General features: G+C 36.2%; 1 protein-coding gene across 2 annotated transcripts in view; it reads right to left on the reverse strand.

The window, feature by feature from the left end:
* Window positions 1-975: 975 nt before the first annotated feature.
* The window catches only part of LOC150076729 (sorting nexin-29-like), a 275,665-nt gene continuing 253,114 nt past the window's right edge, over window positions 976-23,526 (reverse strand). For both annotated transcript variants that reach the window (XM_090386732.1, XM_090386733.1), the window contains 2 exons: window positions 15,282-15,421; window positions 976-1,227 (listed from right to left, as the gene is read on the reverse strand). In XM_090386732.1, the coding sequence (XP_090242858.1) occupies window positions 1,101-1,227; window positions 15,282-15,421 (267 nt within the window). In that variant the 3' untranslated portion in view covers window positions 976-1,100. The remainder of the gene's footprint in view (window positions 1,228-15,281; window positions 15,422-23,526) is intronic.

The raw sequence follows: 23,526 nt of genomic DNA on the forward strand, positions 1-23,526 counted from the left end.
AAAAATCATCATAATCCCAAATGTATTAATAAAGAACAAATTCTTATTAAGCTGCATAATGGTTATAAACCCTGTATGAAGGAAATATTAGGTATTAAATTTTTTAATACCTAATATTTCCGTTTTAATGTAAGTAAACCCAATGAACTTTCAGACATGTCTCTTTCTTTAAATTACATTCTCATGCCTAATCAGAAATGTTCTCAGCTATTATCATGGGACTGCCCCCTCAAGACTTTTCTTTCAGATACAATGTGTGATTTTAAGCATTCCTAGAGTTTCATAGTATAGTTTAAATATTCATTAATCACCCATTAAATTTGTTTATTTAGTATTAAAACATACTGTAATAATGTAACTAGTAAGAAACATGCTTCTTAGGGAATTTCATAATTTTAAATAAGCTTTGCATCATTCCATGTAAACCACAGCATTAAGTTTTGAAGTAAGTTCTGTAAAAGAGGTTTTCCACAATTTTCATATAATTAATTATTACATAACTAGAAGTTTTATACTGTAATTGATTTATTATATATTATACAGTGTTAACTTATACAAACTATATAACAACGTGCATCAGTATATTAATCACAGATTTGGGATAAATCGACCCCCACAAATCTGATGCTGCCAAGTACTATTTTTTAGACTTTCCACCAATATTAAACCTGGACTGTATAACTCCAAATTCCCTAATGAATACAAAATGAAAAATATCTTGAGTTGTACAAATAAATTTCATTCTAGTTTTCAAAATGAGTACATTGTTATATGACAATGCATAAGCATGCATGTGATCCAAAGATGTAAGTCATATATTTATACACTATAAATAATAGCATAACATTAATAACAACTAAGGAAAACTTACTCATTTTTTCACAATCAAAAATTAAAATTATACACTATATACAAATTTAGTATCATCAAAAAGAGTACACTAAAGAATTTACACATTTTTCATAACTGGTTGGTTCATTTGTGTATTCTGAAATGAGTAATTTCAAAATACATTTCACATTCCAGGAACTATAAATATAATATAAAATTTTACCACCTCAGGTAAGAGGAAATTCTAGTATTGATTACTGTGGTCCATATCACAAGCCTGTGTAATGCTGTATTGGTCTTTCTTGGTTCTGCTGATTGGTATTTAAACCAGGAAGTCTCAAACGATTGCCAGGTAAAACACTCGAATGTTTCTGTCTTTGTTCTGATTCCTGTTCACTATAGAGATATATCACAAGACAGGTATCGAGGTTATTTTATTTTATTTTTTAAAAAAAACATTAATTATAAAAACCTAAAGGGTATAGAGAATAACTGGAATCAACAGAAACTAACAAAGTTATCTTAATTTTAAAAATAAAGTGCTGTATTATTATAACTGAAAAGCTGAATTAATAACAAGAATGGTTTAAAATTATATTAACCCTAAGAATATATTAGATAATAAACTGTTTCATTTGTGAGTTTAACTGATTAACACTTGGAAGGTCATGGTAGTGCAGTTTCTCAAATGGCCAGTTGTGTGGAGTAAATTTTTTTTACTTATGGAACATTTAAAAAACTTGTAAAAAATGAACACTTTGTACCTATATACTTTTTAATATTAGTTTTTCTTATTGAAATTAGAGCCAAAAATCAAATCAGGAATTTTTAAAAAAATTAGTAAAAAAAAACTCATGGTTTTCATTATTTTACTGCAATAATATCCTCTGTAACTTCTATAACTATTCATTTAAAATATATGGTAATAATGAACTGAGTAAGACGCATGCTTTTTATTGGGTTCATGTAGCTCAGTTTCACCAATTACAAAATCTGAACTCCACAGATTTTTTTTCCTATTTTTTTTTAAAATCCAAATTGAAATTGGCTAACAGGTACAATTTCCATCTTTGAGTTTTTAATGCTATTTTCATACTGATATTTGTTAACTACTTCTACTAGTACTTGGAAACACAATAAGGCCTGATGTAGCCGAGCGGTCAGTAGCGAGAGTGCTATAGCACGCGTTCCTTGAGTAGACTGGGGTTCCAGTCTGTGACTACTAAATACGATAAATATTTGTATTGACGATTTATTGTAAACTCTACTGACTTGGCTGTCATGCCGGTGTATAAACAGAAATTTAATTAATTAATTTATTTATTTAAGAGATGACAGCATGTACTGGAATATTTCAAAACAATTTTACATTTAATGGATACTTTGAAAAAAATATATAAATATACAAAAAATAAAATAAAAACCTGTGTTATCCTCCTCATGTAAGTATAACTGATCAATGAATATCCCCAAGCTGTCAGACTCAACTACCCATGGAGGTAACTTATTTCAGTAATTAACAACTCACTAGTTAAAACAGTCTAAACTGAATTTAAAAAACGCTTTATAGCCTTCAGAGTTATGGAATCATTTATAACAGCAAACATTTTGCCTTCATTTATTTTATTAACCCCTCGCAGAGCCTCATAGACCTTAATCAGGTCTTTTCTAAAGTGCATAGTTGCCAGGCTCACACATTCAAAGTCTTTCCTTGTAAGGGTGCCCTTTTGCAAATCTCACCAAGTGGGCCACCCATTTTTGGACCCCTTCAAGAAGTGAAATGCCTTTTTTTAATTGTAGTCTTACAATAATTAAATGTAAAACCTTATACAGTAAGATTATGACTTCCATATCTCAACAAGCAAACATTCAATAAATCATAGATATGGACTTTCCTTGCTGCCTGTCACTGAGCACCATATATTTAAAAATGTATTCTTGCCAAGTGAAATTTCCTTAAGCAACTATAGTGTTTTCTAGTTATCCCTATTTTTTTTTTGTCACACTAATCCATGTTTTAAACAGTCTTCTTCCAATCCACAGCAAAACTCTAAAGTAAGAATCATTCACACAAAGTTTTAGGAAGGAACAATGTATTAATTTTGTGTGTCAGTTTCATACATGTGTGGTAACCAGATAAAGAATCAGTTTTGTGTAGAACAATTAGAACAATTTTACAAAGCCACACTTTCTCTCATCAGTGATCAGAATGTCAGTTATAATTTTTGAAATTATACATTTAGTAATTCATTTATTTATGGAACAATAATTATAATTAACAGCATGTATTTAATATTTCAATTACAATAACTTTTGCTTGAATGATTTGTTTTAACTTATCAAAAGTCACTCTAAAGCTAAAAATTGTACTCATATATCTGCAATCAAATAAATATTCAAAACAAAGTTTCAGTTTGTCAGTTCTTCTTTTGGTCAATGAATTTGTAGCAAGCTTTGTAAAAATCATTTCTGTCAATGTGTTAAGTTATCAAAATAAGGCATAAATTCAGCTTCAATAAAATAACCAATACATACAGTTTCCTCTAGTTCAATTAGAAGTCAGCTGTTTTATGCTATTCAGCAAATTCAATTGATTTACAGTAACATCAATTCACAAATGTTTATCTAATTTTATTTTTCTACTACACAGCTCTTTCCTAGTATTCTATCATAATAACCAGTGGTGGTACTATCGTTGTATTCTCTCTCTCTGTCTCTTGAAGAATCAAATAACTCCATTTACAACACACAGTGATATATAAGTAATTGCAGTATTTGACAAGAAAAAATTAATAGCAATAAAAAAGAAATAAGCATATTCTTTTACAAATATTCATCAGAATTATTATCTTTCATACCACGAGGATTAACAATACATACAAAAATGACCAAAATGTGCACAAATATCTAACAATTTCCACAAAATACTCGCAAAACTGCTTCATTCCAACTGTATAATACAAAAATCTTCCAAATTCCTTTCTTTCTCTATCATTTTTAATTCAACCCCACCAAGTGTATAGTTATTTGGGGTTGCTATTCTACAAAAGTGATGCCTTTCATTTTGCTTTATTTGAATCATAGATGAGGTGTGGTTATTAAATAGACTTTTGCAATAATATAAATATAATGAAATATTTTTTACCAAACAAGTTATCCCCTTCGAAATAATTAATTGCCTTGGACTTGCACACACTGTTTCATACAATTCTTACAAGCAAAGAAACATTTCTAAAAGTCATTTTTTGTAACATGCATTATCGTCCTGGAATTGCCGTTTTAACACTTTGATCATTTTTTTCTGAATATCTTCAATAGACTGAAAATGATTCTTTAAGTACATTTTCCAGTTTTAGGGAAGAGAAAAAAAGTCAAAAGAGCTGGGTCTGATGAGTAGGGTGCATATTCATACACAGGGATTTGTTTTTTTTTTTTTTTTTTTTTTTAGCCAGAAATGGAAAAGACAGAGCACGTTGTGCGCTGGAGTATTGGTGGAAAAGCCAACCATCCATCCATAATTCAGATCTCTTCCTTCAAATTTTTTCATACAGCATTGTCAGAACTTCAGTGTAGCATATTGTATTGAGAGTCTGATTTCATAGTACTTATGGTTTTCAACTTTGATTTTGACATTCTTGCTTTTTTCAATCTGGGGGATTGTTCTGTCTTCCATTGCATTGACTGTCTTTTAGTTTTTGAGTTGTACTACAACAGCTAACTTTCATCGCAAGTAATTACAGTACTCAGAAAGTCTGGATCTTCAATTTTTTTCAAAACATCTTCACAAACTTGGAGTCTTTCCATTCTTTGATCCTCATTCAAAATTTTTGGAACCAACTTGGCATATACTTTTCTCATGCCTAAATTTTCAGTTAAAACTTGTCTAACAATTAGAATTCCAATGCAAGCATTCTAATGCTTAAACAATGATCACTTCTAATCAATGTTCTTACCTGGTCCACATTTTTATCAGTTTTCATGGATCCCAGACAGCCTGGTCTTTCACTGTTTTCCACATTCTCTCTTCTTTCTAAAATTTTTTATGCCATTCAAACATACAAGCTCTTGACACAGTATCTACCCCATAAACTTGACATAACAGCTCATAACTTTCAGTTGAGGTTTTCTTTAGTTTTGTTGAAAATTTGAGGTTGATTCATTTTTTTATTCTTTTGTCTGTTATTTTTCCAGAAAATGCAAAAATACAAGAAAATAAACAACCTCTCACTGCAAAGCAAATGAGCATGTTGGACCATGACTTGACAGGCAACTATGGGAAAGGTTCAAGGTCAACTGCTGTGCTTTTGTTTCACAGGTGGCACTTGATGTGTAGTGGCTGCACATGCAGTCTCCTTATTTAATAGCTACACTTTGTAAGAAAATGATCTAGGAAAATATAAATTTATGTATCTACTTCCCAGAGCTCTCACATACAAAATGTAAATTTACATATGCACTCCCCATAGTCCATACATGCAAAATGTAAATTCACTTTGTAAACTGCAATATAGTTTTTTATGGAAAGCTGTTAAAGCCAGTGCTATACTAGCACTATGATTGCCACAGAGACAAGAAATAAAGCACGTTAGAATAAGGAAAAACAACACACACACACACACGCACGCACGCACACACACACACACACACACACACACACACACACACACACACACACACACACACACACACACACGGCACCTCCGTAGCCAGGTGGGAAGGAGCAGCAGTGCATAGTACACACACTTCTTGATTAGACCGGGATTCGAGCCCATCACCACCAAATACGGAGGATGCGGAAAGGTCAGGGAATGACCACCGTATATTCCGATTTATTTCCTTTCTTATGCAGAAAAATTATGATTGCATTATTCCACTACTTAGGTGTAAAGCCTTTCCTAATGTATTTTGTGAAGAGACTTGCCAGTTTCTGTGTCGTGTCTCTTCCTCCTAATTTTAACAACTGTACAGTAACTTCACCTTCACCTGTGGATTTTTGATTCTTCATTTTCTTCAATGCATGTTCTACCTCATCAGGAAGGATATCAGGTATGTTATATGTGTTGCTAATTTGTAATCCATCTTCCTCCCTGCTGGCATCATTTCCTTGCTTCTTATATAGTACTTTATAGTAGTCTTCTGCTATTTGAATTATGCCTTCTTTGCTATTTAAGTACACCACTACTATTCTTCAGATTCAGTATCATTTGTCTTTCTGTATTACTGCTCATTACTAAGGGGCTTAGAGGGGAACAGGTATCCTGTGTGTTATCAGGCACTCAGCCTAAAACACTGATGGATCCAATATCTCTCTATTACAGAAGATTTAGAAGAAGTCCGGTTGGTCTGCCTCCCTAAAATCCACTCATGCACACCTCGATGGTAAGCCCTGTTATGTCATTTAGGTGGCAACGAATGTGTAGAGTGGTTCTCTTCAAGACGCCTGGTCAGCGTGAAGAGGAAAAGACCAAACCATCCAGCATATGACAGCACGACAAAGCAAATGGCCTTCAGTCCCCAGCAGCTTTCACTCTCCCTCTTACGGCAGCGAGAGCATCAGAGTGGAAGCAGAGGGTGCTAAGAATCTCTGGGTACGACCAGGCTGCCACGCATGGAAACTGAACTTGGCCTGTTATAATGTAAGATCACTCATCAGTGAAGACAGGCTATTAGAGCTGAAAAAGGAATTAGAAAATGTGAATTGGAATATCATCGGTTTGGATGAAACAAGAAGAAGAAGAAATGAATCACTTATAAGTTTATCAAGTGGAAATCTGCTGTACACCAATGGAAACAGTGAAAGGAGTGAAAGTGGAGTTAGCTTTCTGGTCCATAAAGATTTTAAAAACAACTTTTTGGAATTCAAACGTATATCACCAAGGGTGTCAAGACTAATACTCAAGATTTCTAAGAGGTACAAGCTAAAGATTATAATGATTTATGCACCAACATCGAGCCATGATAATGAAGAGGTTGAAGAAATGTACACCGAAATTGAGAGTCTTCTGGATGAGCAGAAAACCCACTACACTATTATTATGGGGGACTTCAATGCTAAGGTTGGAAAAAGCAAAACAGCGCAGAAAGGGGAACTATAGGAAATTTTGGAATTGGTGAAAGAAATGAAAGAGGCGAAAGACTTGTGGAATTTGCAAAATCTCAAAGATTGTCAGTAATGAACACTTTTTACAAGAAAAGGGTGAACAGAAAGTGGACATGGAAGAGTCCAAATGGATTAACAACTAATGAAATCGACTTCATCTTCACTAACAGAGATATATTGTGAATGATGTTACCATCCTGAATAAGGTAAATGTTGGAAGTGATCACAGAATGGTCAGAATGGTAGCAAAGGAAAAAACTGACTCGAGTAAATAATACAAAGGTCTTTGAGATAACAGAGGAGGAGAAAAAGCAGTATGTTCTGGAATTTAGCATTAGCATTAGCAGAGGCATATGATGCAAGAAAGCAAGCTTATTCAGCATCAGCCAAAAAAAAAAAAAAAAAAAAAACCACTCCCATTTCACCCCTCCGTTCGTTCGAAATACCTGTCCAATTGAGCTTTAAATTTGTTTAGGCTATCAACTTCAGCAACAAGTGATGGAAGTCGGTTCCACCAACCAACCACCCGCTGGCCAAAGGCAAATTTCCGCACATCTATCCGACATCCGTCCTTCCTCAATTTGAATTTATGCCCTCTGAGGTGATTATTCTGAGAAAGATGAAGAATCCCATTGGCATTGAGCATGCTCAAACCATTCAAAGCCTTATACACCTCTATCAGATCACCTCGCCGGTGCCTAGTCTCCAGACTCTGTAATTTGCAAAACTTAAGCCTTTCTTCGTAAGAGCAACCCTTTGTTCCATTTACTAATCTTGTTGCCCTTCTCTGTACCCGTTCCAGCAGCTCTACATCCTTCTTGAAATGAGGCCTCCAGACCTGTATACAGTACTCAAGATGTGGCCTTACCATTGCCTTATACAAGGGAATAATCACCTCCTTATCCCTGCTAGAAAAATTCCTGTATATCATTGACAAGACACCATGAGCTACTCTTGCAGCTCGTCTGCACTGCTCAGAGAACTTCATATCTGCCTGCACAATTACCCCCAGGTCCTTTTCATTCTCCACCACTGTCAGTGTAGTACCGCAGAGTTGATACGTTGCTCTGGGGTTACTGTTTCCCATATGCAGCACTTTACATTTGTCGATGTTAAACCTCATTTGCCACCTCTCAGCCCATCTGTTCAACCTTTCCAGATCCTGTTGCAGCAGCATAGCGTCAGTATTGTCCTTAACGACCCTGCCAACCTTTGTATCATCTGCAAACTTGGACATTAAACTTGATATCCCATCATCAATATCATTCATAAACACCGAAAACAACAACGGACCCAACACTGAACCTTGAGGAACTCCACTAATAACATTAGTCCACGTTGAGCAGTGGCCATTGATTACCACTCTCTGTCTTCTGCCACTCAACCATCCCCTTATCCATAGCAGCAATTTGCCTCCAATGCCACACTGCTCCAATTTGTGCAGCAGTCTTCCATGTGCAACAGTATCAAAAGCCTTTCTAAGATCCAAATATATAATATCAAAGTTATTCCCTGCATCCAGTTCCTTTGTGACTACATCATAGTATCCAATCAAATTGGTCAGGCAAGACCTGCCCTTAACAAAACCATGCTGCGTCTGAGCTATAACTGAATTCTTGTCTAGATGATCCTGCAGTGCTTCTTTAACCAGTGCCTCCATTAATTTACCTGGAACAGAAGTTAAACTAACAGGTCTATAATTACTTGTGTCAGCCTTTGAACCTCCTTTGTGAATTGGGGTCACATTTGCACATCTCCAGTCCATAGGTACCTCCCCTGAGTCCAAGGAAGCTCTCATAATTATGGCTAAGGGTTTGCTTACTTCCTTTGCTGCCTCCTTTAATATAACTGGATAGATCCCATCCACCCCAGGTGCCTTTTTTATGTTTATCCTCAACAATCTCTCCTCCACTTTCCTCTCAGTTATTACAAAATCATCCAGCTCACTGCCAATGTTTACATTACCTACATCATTCTCCTTCCTGAATAACTCCTCATGCGTGAATGTAGACGCAAAATACTCGTTTAGATTGTTAGCCACCTGAGCAGGATCCTCAACTGTTGAACCATCAATATCCAGTGGACCAATCTGATTCATCCCTTTCCTTTTCGAGTTCAAGTATGTAAAGAACTCTTTTCTGTTTTTCTTTGCATCCTTTGCCAAGGATTTTTCATAGTCTGCCTTTGCCTGCCTAATCTCCTTTGTGACTTGGTTACAGACCAACTTATATCTATCATAGGCTTCCATGTCACCCATTAATTTGTATGTATCCCATGCATTTTTCTTCTCTGCCACATGTCTCATTAGTTCATCTGACAACCATTTAGGCCTAAACCTTGAACAATATTTCTTAGTTGGTATGTAAAGCCTGGTAGCCTCCAAGATTAGTTCCTTGAATGCTTCCCATTTTGAGTTTGCTGTTGGTAACATCATCAGTTGGTCCCACTGTATAGAATTTAAATACTGTCTCAGACCATCATAGTCGCCTTTACGAAAACAAAAACCCTTCCCTTTACCTCTGATGGTAGTTACCTCCTTGAGTAAATCCCACTTCAACACACTGTGATCACTGCCACCTAGTGGTTCATTTATCTGCAGGTTCTTAATGCATGAAGAATCACTACTGATAATCAGATCAAGAGTATTGCTCCCTCTTGTTGCCTCACGAACATGCTGATGTAGAAAACAATCATCCAATAAATCCACAAAAGCCTTGCTAGTGTGCGAGTGACCAACCCACAAATTCCAGTCAATATCTGGGAAATTAAAGTCCCCCATTATAAGACTCTCTGATTTACTGGCCCACTCTATTTCCCTGTACAATATCTTATTATACTCATCAGAGTCATTAGGCCTATAGCACACTCCTACTCTCAATTTTGATTTCCCTATGCTTATGTCACACCAAACTGACTCGACGCTGCCCTGTCCATCGATGTCGACTGGCTTCACTTCCTTGGACTTTATGTGTTTCTTAATTAATAGCATAACCCCTCCTCCCCTCCTGTCCTGTCTATCCTTTCTATACACATTGTATTCCCCAAATTCCAGTTCCGCATTACTTATATCTGTGTGACACCACGTCTCTGATATCCCAACAATATCTGCCTTTGATGTTTTGAGCAATACCTCAAATTCATCAAATTTATTTACCAAACTCCTAGCATTGGTGTACACGCAGGTATACATGCACCTGTTTCTATTCTTAGCTACCCTAACACAACCCATGTGTTTACTTGTACCGCAATGACTACCAGCAGTCTCTGAAATATCCTGCATCTTGTTTTTCAGACTTCTGCTCATTTCAATAGAAGCAGTGCAAGAATCACTTCCACCTCTGCCACTGGCTACTGTTAATCTATTAGTCCTTGTATCCCCCCCAACTAGCAGTTTTCCGACCCACCTAACACTGCCTCGACAGCATCAGCAAAAATTCTTGCACCCTTTCTATTTAAGAACAAGTCTGAGCTTCTGCAGACTGCTCAGGACCAAGATATCGACGAGGAATATTACAACTTTCTGAAAGTGATAAAGAAGAAACCTATAGGGAAAAAGAAATCCAAAGAAGAAAAATTAGTCAAGAAACACTTGTCATGATGAACCAAAGACGGCAAATGAAGAGCAAGAAAAACACTGACGAGGAGAAAATTGAGTATACTGAGTTATGCAAAGCCATTAGAAAGAGATTCAGAGAGGACTTAAGAAGATTTAACACAAGAAAAGTAGAACAAGCATTAAGGGAAAACAAAGGATTTAAATCAGCAGCCATGAGCAGTAATACAGAAAGACAAATGATACTGAAACTGAAGAATAGCGATGGCGTACTTATAAACAGCAGAGAAGGCATAATTCAAATAGCAGAAGCCTACTATAGAGGAATCTACTATACTACTATAGAGGACTACTATTATACAAGGAGCGAGGGAATGATGCCACCAGTGGGGAAGATGGATTGCAAAGTAGCAACAGCTGGAATTCTGTGGGTTATTATGGTGAAATGCGTTCACACTTCCATGAAATCTTCAATCATATTTAAAAAAATAAATTTTCAGCATCTTCTCTTCATTCCTATTTTTTAAGCTTCGTAACTTGTTACTCCATTCTCACTTGCGCGTATCGTGTTACTTGCAATTTGTGTATGCTGCATTCTTTGTTATTGATTGCTTATCTTTTTTGCGGTTTTAATTTTTATCCCCCACTCAGCACAGGGCTGTGTCATGCCATTTTAGTACCTGAGGCAAGAATGGAAAATTGCACCCTACTGTTAACAGTGGCAACATTGGCAATTATTTAATCCTTCTTTTGGAGCCCCCTTCAGCTTTTAACCTGAGGCAAGAGCCTCATTCACCTCACCCTCATCACGGCTCTGCCACCCACAAATGTCAGTGAACAGAAATATCAACTTGTTAGTATGTACATATTACAGTATGTATTAATTAAGCTATGCACGAAAGTGCAAATTTATTTTTATTTTGCTAACCTATGGAAAATATTCTTCTGATTTTCAAGTATCATTTAATATTTTAATAGGTAAGGTAATAAAGTGTAAATTTCTGCTTGATATATCTTTACTTTTATAGCCTGTGGATAATATTCCTCCTATTTTTGCTAATTAGAATTGCTGTTTAATAGAATTAAAATTCAATTCACAAACTTGATCACAATGACCGGCACTTACTACATATCATATAGTGAATGGTACTTTACTATGGTAAGTCCATCCTAATGTGATCTGATTGTATTTTTAACTATTTACATGAAACTTCGCATAATTGGGGCAGCTACTTAATTGGGCCAAAATGCACTATCCCGATGTGTCCCAAATAACCGGAATCGAATGTATTAAAAGTATGAATTCATTATTTATTTGGTTTCAAAGCATTTAAATTGTTTTTAAAATACAGATGTATTGTATTCTCTTTCTCAAAAATTATGGTTGCTGATTCAATGTATTTTGGGGTTGGGCTTGGGGTCCACGGATCTCCAATTCTGTGGTGCATTGGATCATTGATTTTGTCTATGAGGGTGTGGAATAATTTAATTTATTTATATAGTTATTCAACAACAGAGAGTATCAGCAATTACCTCTATGATGTCTTGTTCTACAAGACATCATAGAGGTAATTCCTCCATTTCTAAATTAATGGAAAATTTTTATAATTCCGTTGCCCTGACAAAATTGTTGTCTGCTCAAAAAAACTTATGTATGTGGAAAATTATGCACACAGAAAAGAAAATCCAAAAGATTTGGTGATGTGAAAATTGAAGAAAGGGGAAGTTGCATGGCAACGAAATGGTCCTGTTGTAGCATGTAAGTGGAGGCATAAAAGAGAAGTTCTCACTATTTCTAACATACACATTATTGAAATGGTCGAGGTATGCAACCGGAATGGAAAGATTTCGATAAAACCAAAAATAATTTGAGATTACAATAGCAGAATGTCCGGCACAGATTGATGGGATCTAATGCTATTGTATTATTCAGCACTAAGAAAAGCCATCAGATGGCTGAGAAAAATTGCATTATATATTATAGAAATATATATACAGTATATACATACATAACACATAGATCCTTTTCCGTCGAGTTACGGATTCCACCATAAAATGTCTGAAATTCAGAGAAACATTCGTTGAATCTTTGATTGGAGAAAAAATTCTAAACATTCCAAAGAAGATTTGGTCTGAATGTGAAATTCATTATTTAGAGGCTATACCACCAAATGAAAAAAAAACCACACCCAACTAAGCCGTGTCAAGTATGTACAAGAAATAAAAATCCGCAAAACTAACATGTTATTATTGTCCAGTGTGCCCAAGAGAAGCCAGCTCTTTGTGTAGAAGAATGTTTCAAGAAATATCACAAATAAACAATATTATTTTCTTGAGTTTTAGTAATACTTTTCTTTATGTATTTGTGAATAAAATATTTTTTTTTGTGAATAAATTTTCTGTTTTCTGATGCCATGGTTGATTTTTCATTCTTATCCCAGACTTCTGGGATAAGAATGAAAAATCTGGATTTGCTACGAATATACTAGTAGCTATGCCCGAAAGGCAAGTCATATCACTTCGAGTTAACTCATCTGTGGTGTTCTGGGCCAGATCACCAAATACAAGTTAACTCATATTTGGCAGTCAACGTGTTAAACACAATTTAATATGTTAATTATGTAAAACGTTTCGGGTAATTTATCCATTTTCAAAAACAAATTTTTTCAGCTGCTGCGTGCGTGCACACGCACGCGCACACACACACACGCAGTAGCCTCATTCATTGATGATTGTAAGGTGATGACAATTAGCTTCTAACAACCCAGTGATCCAATATTTTTTGAGATTTGTTAGCTGTATCTTATATGTATTAATGGCATTGCACAACCTAAGAATTTGTTTTTTTTTTTAATGAAAATCCCAAACATGAAACGTATAAAAACCTATAATACATATACTTTGTTCTGGACTCTAAACATGGGTTTCACCACTTCAAGCCCCCAACAAGCAAAGTGGTATTGATGGTATTGCACCGGTTGATGAAAGTCATCTACCACTTAGTGTTGATATTAATATTATATTATTAGTGTTATATTATACTAGTATTAGTAGTGGCATTAATTAGTTTTAATACTAGTAGCCGTAGTATTATTTTCGAAACCAAGGCACATTTTGTTATTGATGTGATATCCTTCACATCTTGTCCAAAGCTTAAAATTTCTTCATGTATGTAAAATTATAAAGTGAGAATTGAGAAATAATTAAACTTTGAAAAAAAAAAAACAAAAAAAAAAACTGAATGGTACCTAGCTTGATGACTGTCTCAGTTGCATATTAGTATTGGCAAATGCCCTCTCATGTATAGTCTCAATAAAAGGAAGAATATCAGTTTAGCTTGCTCAACCCATTCAAGGCCCCAAACACCCCCCAATCAAATCTCCCCACAGGTGCCCAGTCTCCAGATACTGCAACTGGCAGAACTGAACCTTTATGGCAAGAGCAACCCTCTACTCCCTTCCAATGCCCCCACTTTTGCACAAGTTTCAGCTTCCTAAAGCGAGGTCTCCAGATCTGTATACAGTACTCAAGATGCAGCCTAACCATGGCCTTGTGCAAAGGAATAATCGCCACCTTATCCCTGTTAGCAAAGTTTCTGTATATCATTGACAAAACCCCATGAGTTGTCCTAGCATCCTTTCCGCACTGTTCAGAGAACTTGATATCTGCCTGTATACTTACAGCCAGGTCTATTTCATTTTCTACTACCCTGAGTTTAGTACCACACAGTTCATATGTTAATCTGGAATTACTGCTACCCATATGCAATACCTTGCATTTTTCAATGTTAAAGTTCAATTGCCATTTCTCAGCCCCATCAACCTAATTTTCCTAGATCAGTTGTATTAATTCATTTGCTCACCATTTTGTTTGCCTGATAATGTTTATACACATTTTAACACCTTGTGATTCTTATATTGGGGCAGTAAGACACATTATTGAGTATTACATAATGACACTCAGCTTGACATGCTAATCATTTATGTCATGTGACAGTTATAACCAGGTGTGATAATATAGAAAAAAAAAAAAAAAAAAAAAAAACAAACAAACAGTAAGACAGGTGATGCAAGATGATATGTCTTATGCAGATCATCTCCTACCATCTGGATCCAATTATTGTTTTTTTTTTTTTTTTTTTTTTTTTTTTGAAATAATATTGTGTCCACCATGTGAACCTTCTATTAAAAATTTAACATTTTGTGCCTTTCATTCACTTTGAAAAGGGTGATCTTGGCCTCAGAAACTATTTTATTTTGTATTTTAGTACTGTTTTCTGTTGATTATATCTAGTTTTTATTTTTAACTTGTATTTTATTGATTTTAATTGTTTTCTACTACTTTATTTGACACACATTTTATATGGCACCTCCGCAGCCAGGTGGGAAGGAGCAGCAGTGCGTAGCACATGCTTCTTGTTTAGACCGGGGTTCGAGCCCGTCACCACCAAATACGGAGGATGTGGAAAGGTCAGGGAATGATCACGCATATCCCGGAGCAATATGGCCGTAGTTGCTAATGCTCCTAAAAAAAAAAAAAAAAAAAAACCAAATAAATAAAAAATAAAATATTTTATATTTTGAGATATTATTTAACAAAGTTTTATTTTATTTCCGGAATTTAGTTGGTTGTGACAAGGAATCATTTGTGTCATGTTTCCTCATGTTCAAGGTAATTTCTCTAATATCCACTGCTAAGCTAATACAGTCTGACATGTCTATTTTAATTAAACTTAACAATTTTGTTAAATATGAGTAAAGTTATGAACAGTCAGGTTTTTTTTTTTTTTTTACTTACCCAAAGAAAGGTAACACTGAGACAAAAGTTTCCCTATCTGGATTGTTAGCTAATTCACAATTTGTTTGAAGTATCCAGTTCAAAATGCACCGTAAATAGTGTTGCAGACGCCGTCTTCTTTCTTCTACTACTTTAGCATCCTTGAAAAAAAAAAAAAAAAAACTAATAAATTATAAATATCAAAAATATTGCATTTATAAAAGGAATAGGAACTTCTTTCTGCAGATCCAAATCCAAATATAGTTTCTCTTTCCCTATTTAATTAATACAAGAAAAGTGTTATCTGCATTTGATCATAAAAAATTTTTTTTAAAAAATAATACTAAAAAAAAAAACATATATCAATAATTAAACGTGCATATCCAAAAATAAGCAAGAAAAATATCAAAATTTAAAAATTTTGTATCATAAAATGCCAAATTAAGATATGAAACTGTGAAATTAAAATATAGGACTTTTGCATACCTTGTGTTTTTTGTGACTGAGAGGGCATAGCAAATGCAATAGTCTTAATGCTAAAAGTGGAATTAATTTCCATAAGTTTCCCTGGTGCTGAACTGCCACTCAGCTGTTTTTCTCTTTGATTCTGCCACTTTTAGAGCATAACCTTTCAGGTGCATTATGGCCATGCTGCTCTTGCGCTGTAAAGTCCACAAATAAACAAACAAACAACGTAACCTTTCCTTCACTGCTTACACAGAAAACTTGTATAATTTGAAAATATGGGCCATATCATATCCATACCTCATTCAAATGAACAAATACTGAGAAACAATAACTCTATTAATGATTGTGTATAAATAAAATGTAATTTCCTATTCTTCTTTGGCCTCATCCTAAACACAAGTCTACTCATCATTCAAGTTTGTAAGGAGGAGAGCCTGCACAATCTGGGCTTTGTGATTGAATGCAATGTCATGGAGAAGCAAGACCAACGACCCAACTTTCCTTGTCTTTTTTTACGAATTGCAGCTTTTAACTTTGGCATAAGGTGGATATAATATTCCCATTATTGGGTTTTAAGTGAAAGGTAAACAAGTACCAACAATCCTTTTGTGCTTCAGAAAAATTGAGCCCAACATTTTTCCAGCTGATGAGTGGGTTAAAAACTTTTTCAGATTTAGAGAACCCTTGTGCATCCACTGAATGCTTTCTAATTTGGATTCAGGATAAAAAAAAAAAAAAATTCAGCCAAGTTTCAAACCCAGTCATCAAAGAGGATAAAAATCTATCCAGATTGGCAAGAATTAATTTTAAATTCTCTTCTATTTTGATGACTCCACCCTCTGATGTTTTTCATGAACGGGAGTTTTCTGGGATCTCATCCTCCAAAAACATTGGACATTCCCAAATGTTCATGTTGTTTTGTTAAATCCATGGGAAATATTAAAAACTTTTTTTTCAAAAACAATTCTTCAGTTTCAAAACTGAAGAATTAGTTCAGACACAAATTCTTCAGTTTCCTGTAGTTTTTACTTCAATCATGGCAAATGTTTCAGGATTCTGTTGATGAGGTTATCTAGACGTGCAGCTTTTTTCAGGAGCTGCTGAATGGAACTTTCATGTTGCTTAAAACTTGTTTGTTTTTGTAACTTTTGATTTAAAATTAGTAGTTTAGTTATTGATTATCTGATTAAGATGTTGAATTTGTTCATTACTTGGGTTTTGTAATTGTTTAAGAAACTACTGTTTAGGAATCTGGGTGCGAGGTTAGCCTGTGCGGTCATTGCTCCTTAAAGCTCTTCAAACAGAGAAGTTTTTCCTGATTTATTTTCTGCTTTATTAGTTTAAATTGTCATATTAACTTATTTTCTAGAGTAGCTTTATATTCCTAGTTACGATACTTAGTTTAAAGTTTAACTTAGACAGAGATTTTGTAGATATTACTTAGTATCGGTAACGGTATCAAATCCACGTGTCACAAACCAAATTTTTTTTTTTAACCAAATTTAGTCGATTTATTAACCAACTGTTATATCAAATTATCTTCTATAAGTAGATTATAGACCTAGTCAGGATCCTTAGTTTATTCTAAATTGAGATAGCGAGATTTGGAAGCTAATCAATACTTACGAGTCCGTAGAAATACCGTTCGTGAATTCCCGCCATTTTTACACGATAGCATAAGCTTAGTGTCGTATAGTGCATAATATAATATTGTCAATTAATCAGTAAATCTATTAATCTTGATAAACTTTATTGTCAATTAAATTGTACTTTTAACTCTCTCTCTATATATATATATATATATATATATAACGACTTAATCGTAACAAATAATTAATACATAACTATAGTGGTACACGTGATACGGAAGTTGTATAAAGGGAACTCGTAGAAAACACTAGATACCGAAAAAAAATATATATATAACATAACTGTTTTGGGATATAACTTAAGGATTTAATTTTTGTTTTGAATTTTATTGAATTAAATCGGAATCATGACTCTGACCAGAGCAGCAAAGCAAAAGGCTCAAGCTAATGGGAGTGCTGTGGTTCAGGGGAGAACTGAGGGGGGCAGTTGCCCTCTGAATCACAGTCTATTAAAATGCACTGTTTGCTTGATGTTTGCGGAGCAGTCGGGTACGGGACATGATAATGCCAAGGGGGATGTCTTTGTGTGTGCACGATGTAAGGAGTGCAAGGAAATCAGGCGACAACTCAGCGTTGTTATGGGCCTTTATGAGAGCTTGAAGGACAGGGTGGATGCCCTCGAAGGAAATAAATTGAGGGGCCCATCAAGCTCTCAGCTGCCCACATCAACGCCAGAGCTTGCACTTGGTCATCAGGCAACACAGAAACAGCCCCCTAGGCAGAATGCGCTGGTCCCACAGGAACTAGTAGTTGTTGGTGACTCTATTGTCAGGGAAACGGGGAACATACTTTGTAAAAAGGATAGGTGGAATAGGACCAGGGTATGTCTGCCAGGGGCAAAGGTCGATGACGTTGTAGAGCGGTTATCATCTTTTAAGGGCACAAAAGGTGATATAGTTGTACACGTTGGCACTAATGATATTAAGAGTAGGAGACCGGCGGAATTACTTAGCAAGTACAGGTCACTGTTGAAAAAAAGCCGTGAATTAGGGTTGAACTTGAAAGTGTCTGCAATTCTGCCCAGACACGATAGGAGGGAGTATATGATGAGAGCCTTGTCGATCAATTCGGCCCTGGAGGGATTGTGCAAGGCTCAAGGGGTAGAATTTTTTTCAGCCTGGACTGTATTTGTTAACAGGAGAGATTGCTTCTACAGGGATGGGATACACTTAAATAGAAAGGGTGCAAGAATTTTTGCTGATGCTGTCGAGGCAGTGTTAGGTGGGTCGGAAAACTGCTAGTTGGGGGGGATACAAGGACTAATAGATTAACAGTAGCCAGTGGCAGAGGTGGAAGTGATTCTTGCACTGCTTCTATTGAAATGAGCAGAAGTCTGAAAAACAAGATGCAGGATATTTCAGAGACTGCTGGTAGTCATTGCGGTACAAGTAAACACATGGGTTGTGTTAGGGTAGCTAAGAATAGAAACAGGTGCATGTATACCTGCGTGTACACCAATGCTAGGAGTTTGGTAAATAAATTTGATGAATTTGAGGTATTGCTCAAAACATCAAAGGCAGATATTGTTGGGATATCAGAGACGTGGTGTCACACAGATATAAGTAATGCGGAACTGGATTTTGGGGAATACAATGTGTATAGAAAGGATAGACAGGACAGGAGGGGAGGAGGGGTTATGCTATTAATTAAGAAACACATAAAGTCCAAGGAAGTGAAGCCAGTCGACATCGATGGACAGGGCAGTGTCGAGTCAGTTTGGTGTGACATAAGCATAGGGAAATCAAAATTGAGAGTAGGAGTGTGCTATAGGCCTAATGACTCTGATGAGTATAATAAGATATTGTACAGGGAAATAGAGTGGGCCAGTAAATCAGAGAGTCTTATAATGGGGGACTTTAATTTCCCAGATATTGACTGGAATTTGTGGGTTGGTCACTCGCACACTAGCAAGGCTTTTGTGGATTTATTGGATGATTGTTTTCTACATCAGCATGTTCGTGAGGCAACAAGAGGGAGCAATACTCTTGATCTGATTATCAGTAGTGATTCTTCATGCATTAAGAACCTGCAGATAAATGAACCACTAGGTGGCAGTGATCACAGTGTGTTGAAGTGGGATTTACTCAAGGAGGTAACTACCATCAGAGGTAAAGGGAAGGGTTTTTGTTTTCGTAAAGGCGACTATGATGGTCTGAGACAGTATTTAAATTCTATACAGTGGGACCAACTGATGATGTTACCAACAGCAAACTCAAAATGGGAAGCATTCAAGGAACTAATCTTGGAGGCTACCAGGCTTTACATACCAACTAAGAAATATTGTTCAAGGTTTAGGCCTAAATGGTTGTCAGATGAACTAATGAGACATGTGGCAGAGAAGAAAAATGCATGGGATACATACAAATTAATGGGTGACATGGAAGCCTATGATAGATATAAGTTGGTCTGTAACCAAGTCACAAAGGAGATTAGGCAGGCAAAGGCAGACTATGAAAAATCCTTGGCAAAGGATGCAAAGAAAAACAGAAAAGAGTTCTTTACATACTTGAACTCGAAAAGGAAAGGGATGAATCAGATTGGTCCACTGGATATTGATGGTTCAACAGTTGAGGATCCTGCTCAGGTGGCTAACAATCTAAACGAGTATTTTGCATCTACATTCACGCATGAGGAGTTATTCAGGAAGGAGAATGATGTAGGTAAAGTAAACATTGGCAGTGAGCTGGATGATTTTGTAATAACTGAGAGGAAAGTGGAGGAGAGATTGTTGAGGATAAACATAAAAAAGGCACCTGGGGTGGATGGGATCTATCCAGTTATATTAAAGGAGGCAGCAAAGGAAGTATGCAAACCCCTAGCCATAATTATGAGAGCTTCTTTGGACTCAGGGGAGGTGCCCATAGACTGGAGATGTGCAAATGTAACCCCAATTCACAAAGGAGGATCAAAGGCTGACACAAGTAATTATAGACCTGTTAGTTTAACTTCTGTTCCAGGTAAATTAATGGAGGCACTGGTTAAAGAAGCACTGCAGGATCATCTAGACAAGAATTCATTTATAGCTCAGACGCAGCATGGTTTTGTTAAGGGCAGGTCTTGCCTGACCAATTTGATTGGATACTATGATGTAGTCACAAAAGAACTGGATGCAGGGAATAACTTTGATATTATATATTTGGATCTTAGAAAGGCTTTTGATACTGTTGCACATGGAAGACTGCTGCACAAATTGGAGCAGTGTGGCATTGGAGGCAAATTGCTGCTATGGATAAGGGGATGGTTGAGTGGCAGAAGACAGAGAGTGGTAATCAATGGACACTGCTCAACGTGGACTAATGTTATTAGTGGAGTTCCTCAAGGTTCAGTGTTGGGTCCGTTGTTGTTTTCGGTGTTTATGAATGATATTGATGATGGGATATCAAGTTTAATGTCCAAGTTTGCAGATGATACAAAGGTTGGCAGGGTCGTTAAGGACAATACTGACGCTATGCTGCTGCAACAGGATCTGGAAAGGTTGAACAGATGGGCTGAGAGGTGGCAAATGAGGTTTAACATCGACAAATGTAAAGTGCTGCATATGGGAAACAGTAACCCCAGAGCAACGTATCAACTCTGCGGTACTACACTGACAGTGGTGGAGAATGAAAAGGACCTGGGGGTAATTGTGCAGGCAGATATGAAGTTCTCTGAGCAGTGCAGACGAGCTGCAAGAGTAGCTCATGGTGTCTTGTCAATGATATACAGGAATTTTTCTAGCAGGGATAAGGAGGTGATTATTCCCTTGTATAAGGCAATGGTAAGGCCAAATCTTGAGTACTGTATACAGGTCTGGAGGCCTCATTTCAAAAAGGATGTAGAGCTGCTGGAACGGGTACAGAGAAGGGCAACAAGATTAGTAAATGGAACAAAGGGTTGCTCTTACGAAGAAAGGCTTAAGTTTTGCAAATTACAGAGTTTGGAGACTAGGCACCGGCGAGGTGATCTGATAGAGGTGTATAAGGCTTTGAATGGTTTGAGCATGCTCAATGCCAATGGGATTCTTCATCTTTCTCAGAATAATCACCTCAGAGGGCATAAATTCAAATTGAGGAAGGACGGATGTCGGATAGATGTGCGGAAATTTGCCTTTGGCCAGCGGGTGGTTGGTTGGTGGAACCGACTTCCATCACTTGTTGTTGAAGTTGATAGCCTAAACAAATTTAAAGCTCAACTGGACAGGTATTTCGAACGAACGGAGGGGTGAAATGGGAGTGGTTTTTTTTTTTTTTTTTTTTTTTTTTTTGGCTGATGCTGAATAAGCTTGCTTTCTTGCATCATATGCCTCTGCTAATGCTAATGCTAATGCTAATACTACAGTTGACGTCTACGGTCATTGTGCTATATCTATAAGAATGTTCAAATTCAGCATTGTATTCATATAGGTGAAACTTGGAGGTTTTTCCCTGTAGTTTTATAGTAGTGTAATCAATATTAGAAGAGACCTACATACTATAATTTATAGCAATACAAATGTGTTTTTATAATGTAACTTTATCAAGACCTATGAAATGCAATCTAAAAGAGCATAGTTTTACTGCTGTTAAATAAGCAGGATTAATGCAGTGTTATTTCTTTTTGATCTCTTAATTTGTGTTGCTTTTACATTAAACATCATTTCATGTTAAATTGAATGCTCTGATTTAGGGGGGAGAACTTCTGTAGGCAGTTCTTTGAAGAACCATGATTATGTTGTGTCACTTGTGCTCTTTTTGCGAAGCTACCTCTAGCAGAACATAATATGTCACAAAGAGTATGAAGAGGTTAAGCATAAACTTGGCTTTCTGATGGAATTATATGAGGGCTTGAAGAATAGGATTGATGCCCTAATAGCATCCATCAAGCACTCAGCCACTCAGCCCAATGTTTGAGCCCATGCTACAGCATCAGACAACATAAAGACATCCTCTGCAGCAGAGATCCATTGTCCCACAGGATACAGTTACAGTTGGTGATTCTGTTGTCATAGAATTGGGAAATATATTGTGCAAAAATGATCAAGTGGAATAAGACCATGGTATGTCTACAGGGGCTACAGTAGATAACTTTGAAGTGCCGCTATCATTTTTAAGGGCACATAAGGTGATACTGTTGTATACGTTAGCACAACTGATATTAAGGAGGAAATCAGATGATATAATTAAGAAGTACAGAGCAATGTTGAGAAAAAGTCAGGAGTTAGAACTGAAACATAGTGTCTGCAATTTTGCCCAGACATGGTAGGAGGGAGTACGTGACGAGAGCTTGCAAAATCAATTTGGCGATGGAAAGACGATGCAAGGAATATGGGGTATAATTTTTCTCAGTGTGATTTGTGCTTGTTAACAGGAGAGACTGTTTCCACAGGAATGGGATACACTTAAAAAGAAAGGACATAAGAATATTTGCTGATGATATCGAGACAGCGTTAGGTGGGTCCCAAAATTGTTGGCCTGTGGGACACACATACACTGTTAATCTATTAGTCTGATTAGCAGTCTTATTATTATTAGTCTCATTAAAATATATTAGCCTGAATGATCTATTAATCTCTATTAATCTACAGGGTATGTCAAAATTATGTTAACACTTATATGGAATGAACATTTGAATTTTATTTATTTTTTTTTTTCAGATATAATGGCAGACCGGTTAATGCTAGAAGAAAGAAGAGTGGTGGCAAGCTTGATGGAAGTGTGTTGTTCTCCAACCATAGTCCACAATAAGTTCCAAGAACAATTTCAACGAGACCCACCAAACCGTTTAATGAGTTATCGTATATACGAAAAGTATGTTCGAACTGGCTCGGTTGCGGACAACTACAGGTAGAAGTGAAATGAACATCACTGTTGTTCAGCTATCAATTCTGAATAGTCCAAGAAAGTCTACCATATGATGCAGTTTGGAAACAGGGATTTCACAGAAAACTGTGTGGAGAAATTTAACGCAGGACCTTAGAATGCGCCCATACCATATCCAACTTATCCAATCATTGACAGAAGGTCAAAAATGTGTTCATGTGGAATGCTGCCAGATTTTAGCAGAAACGGCAAACGTCCAACCAGACATTGTGCATCAGATGGCATTCAGTGATGAAGCCACTTTTCACATTAGCGGTCATGTGAATGAACACAACACAATCTTTTGAAGTACCAGAAATCCATGAGTACTTC

Source organism: Mastigoproctus giganteus, chromosome 12, assembly GCF_048544385.1.
Source record: "Mastigoproctus giganteus isolate SK-2022 chromosome 12, ASM4854438v1, whole genome shotgun sequence".
NCBI lineage: Eukaryota > Metazoa > Arthropoda > Arachnida > Uropygi > Thelyphonidae > Mastigoproctus > Mastigoproctus giganteus.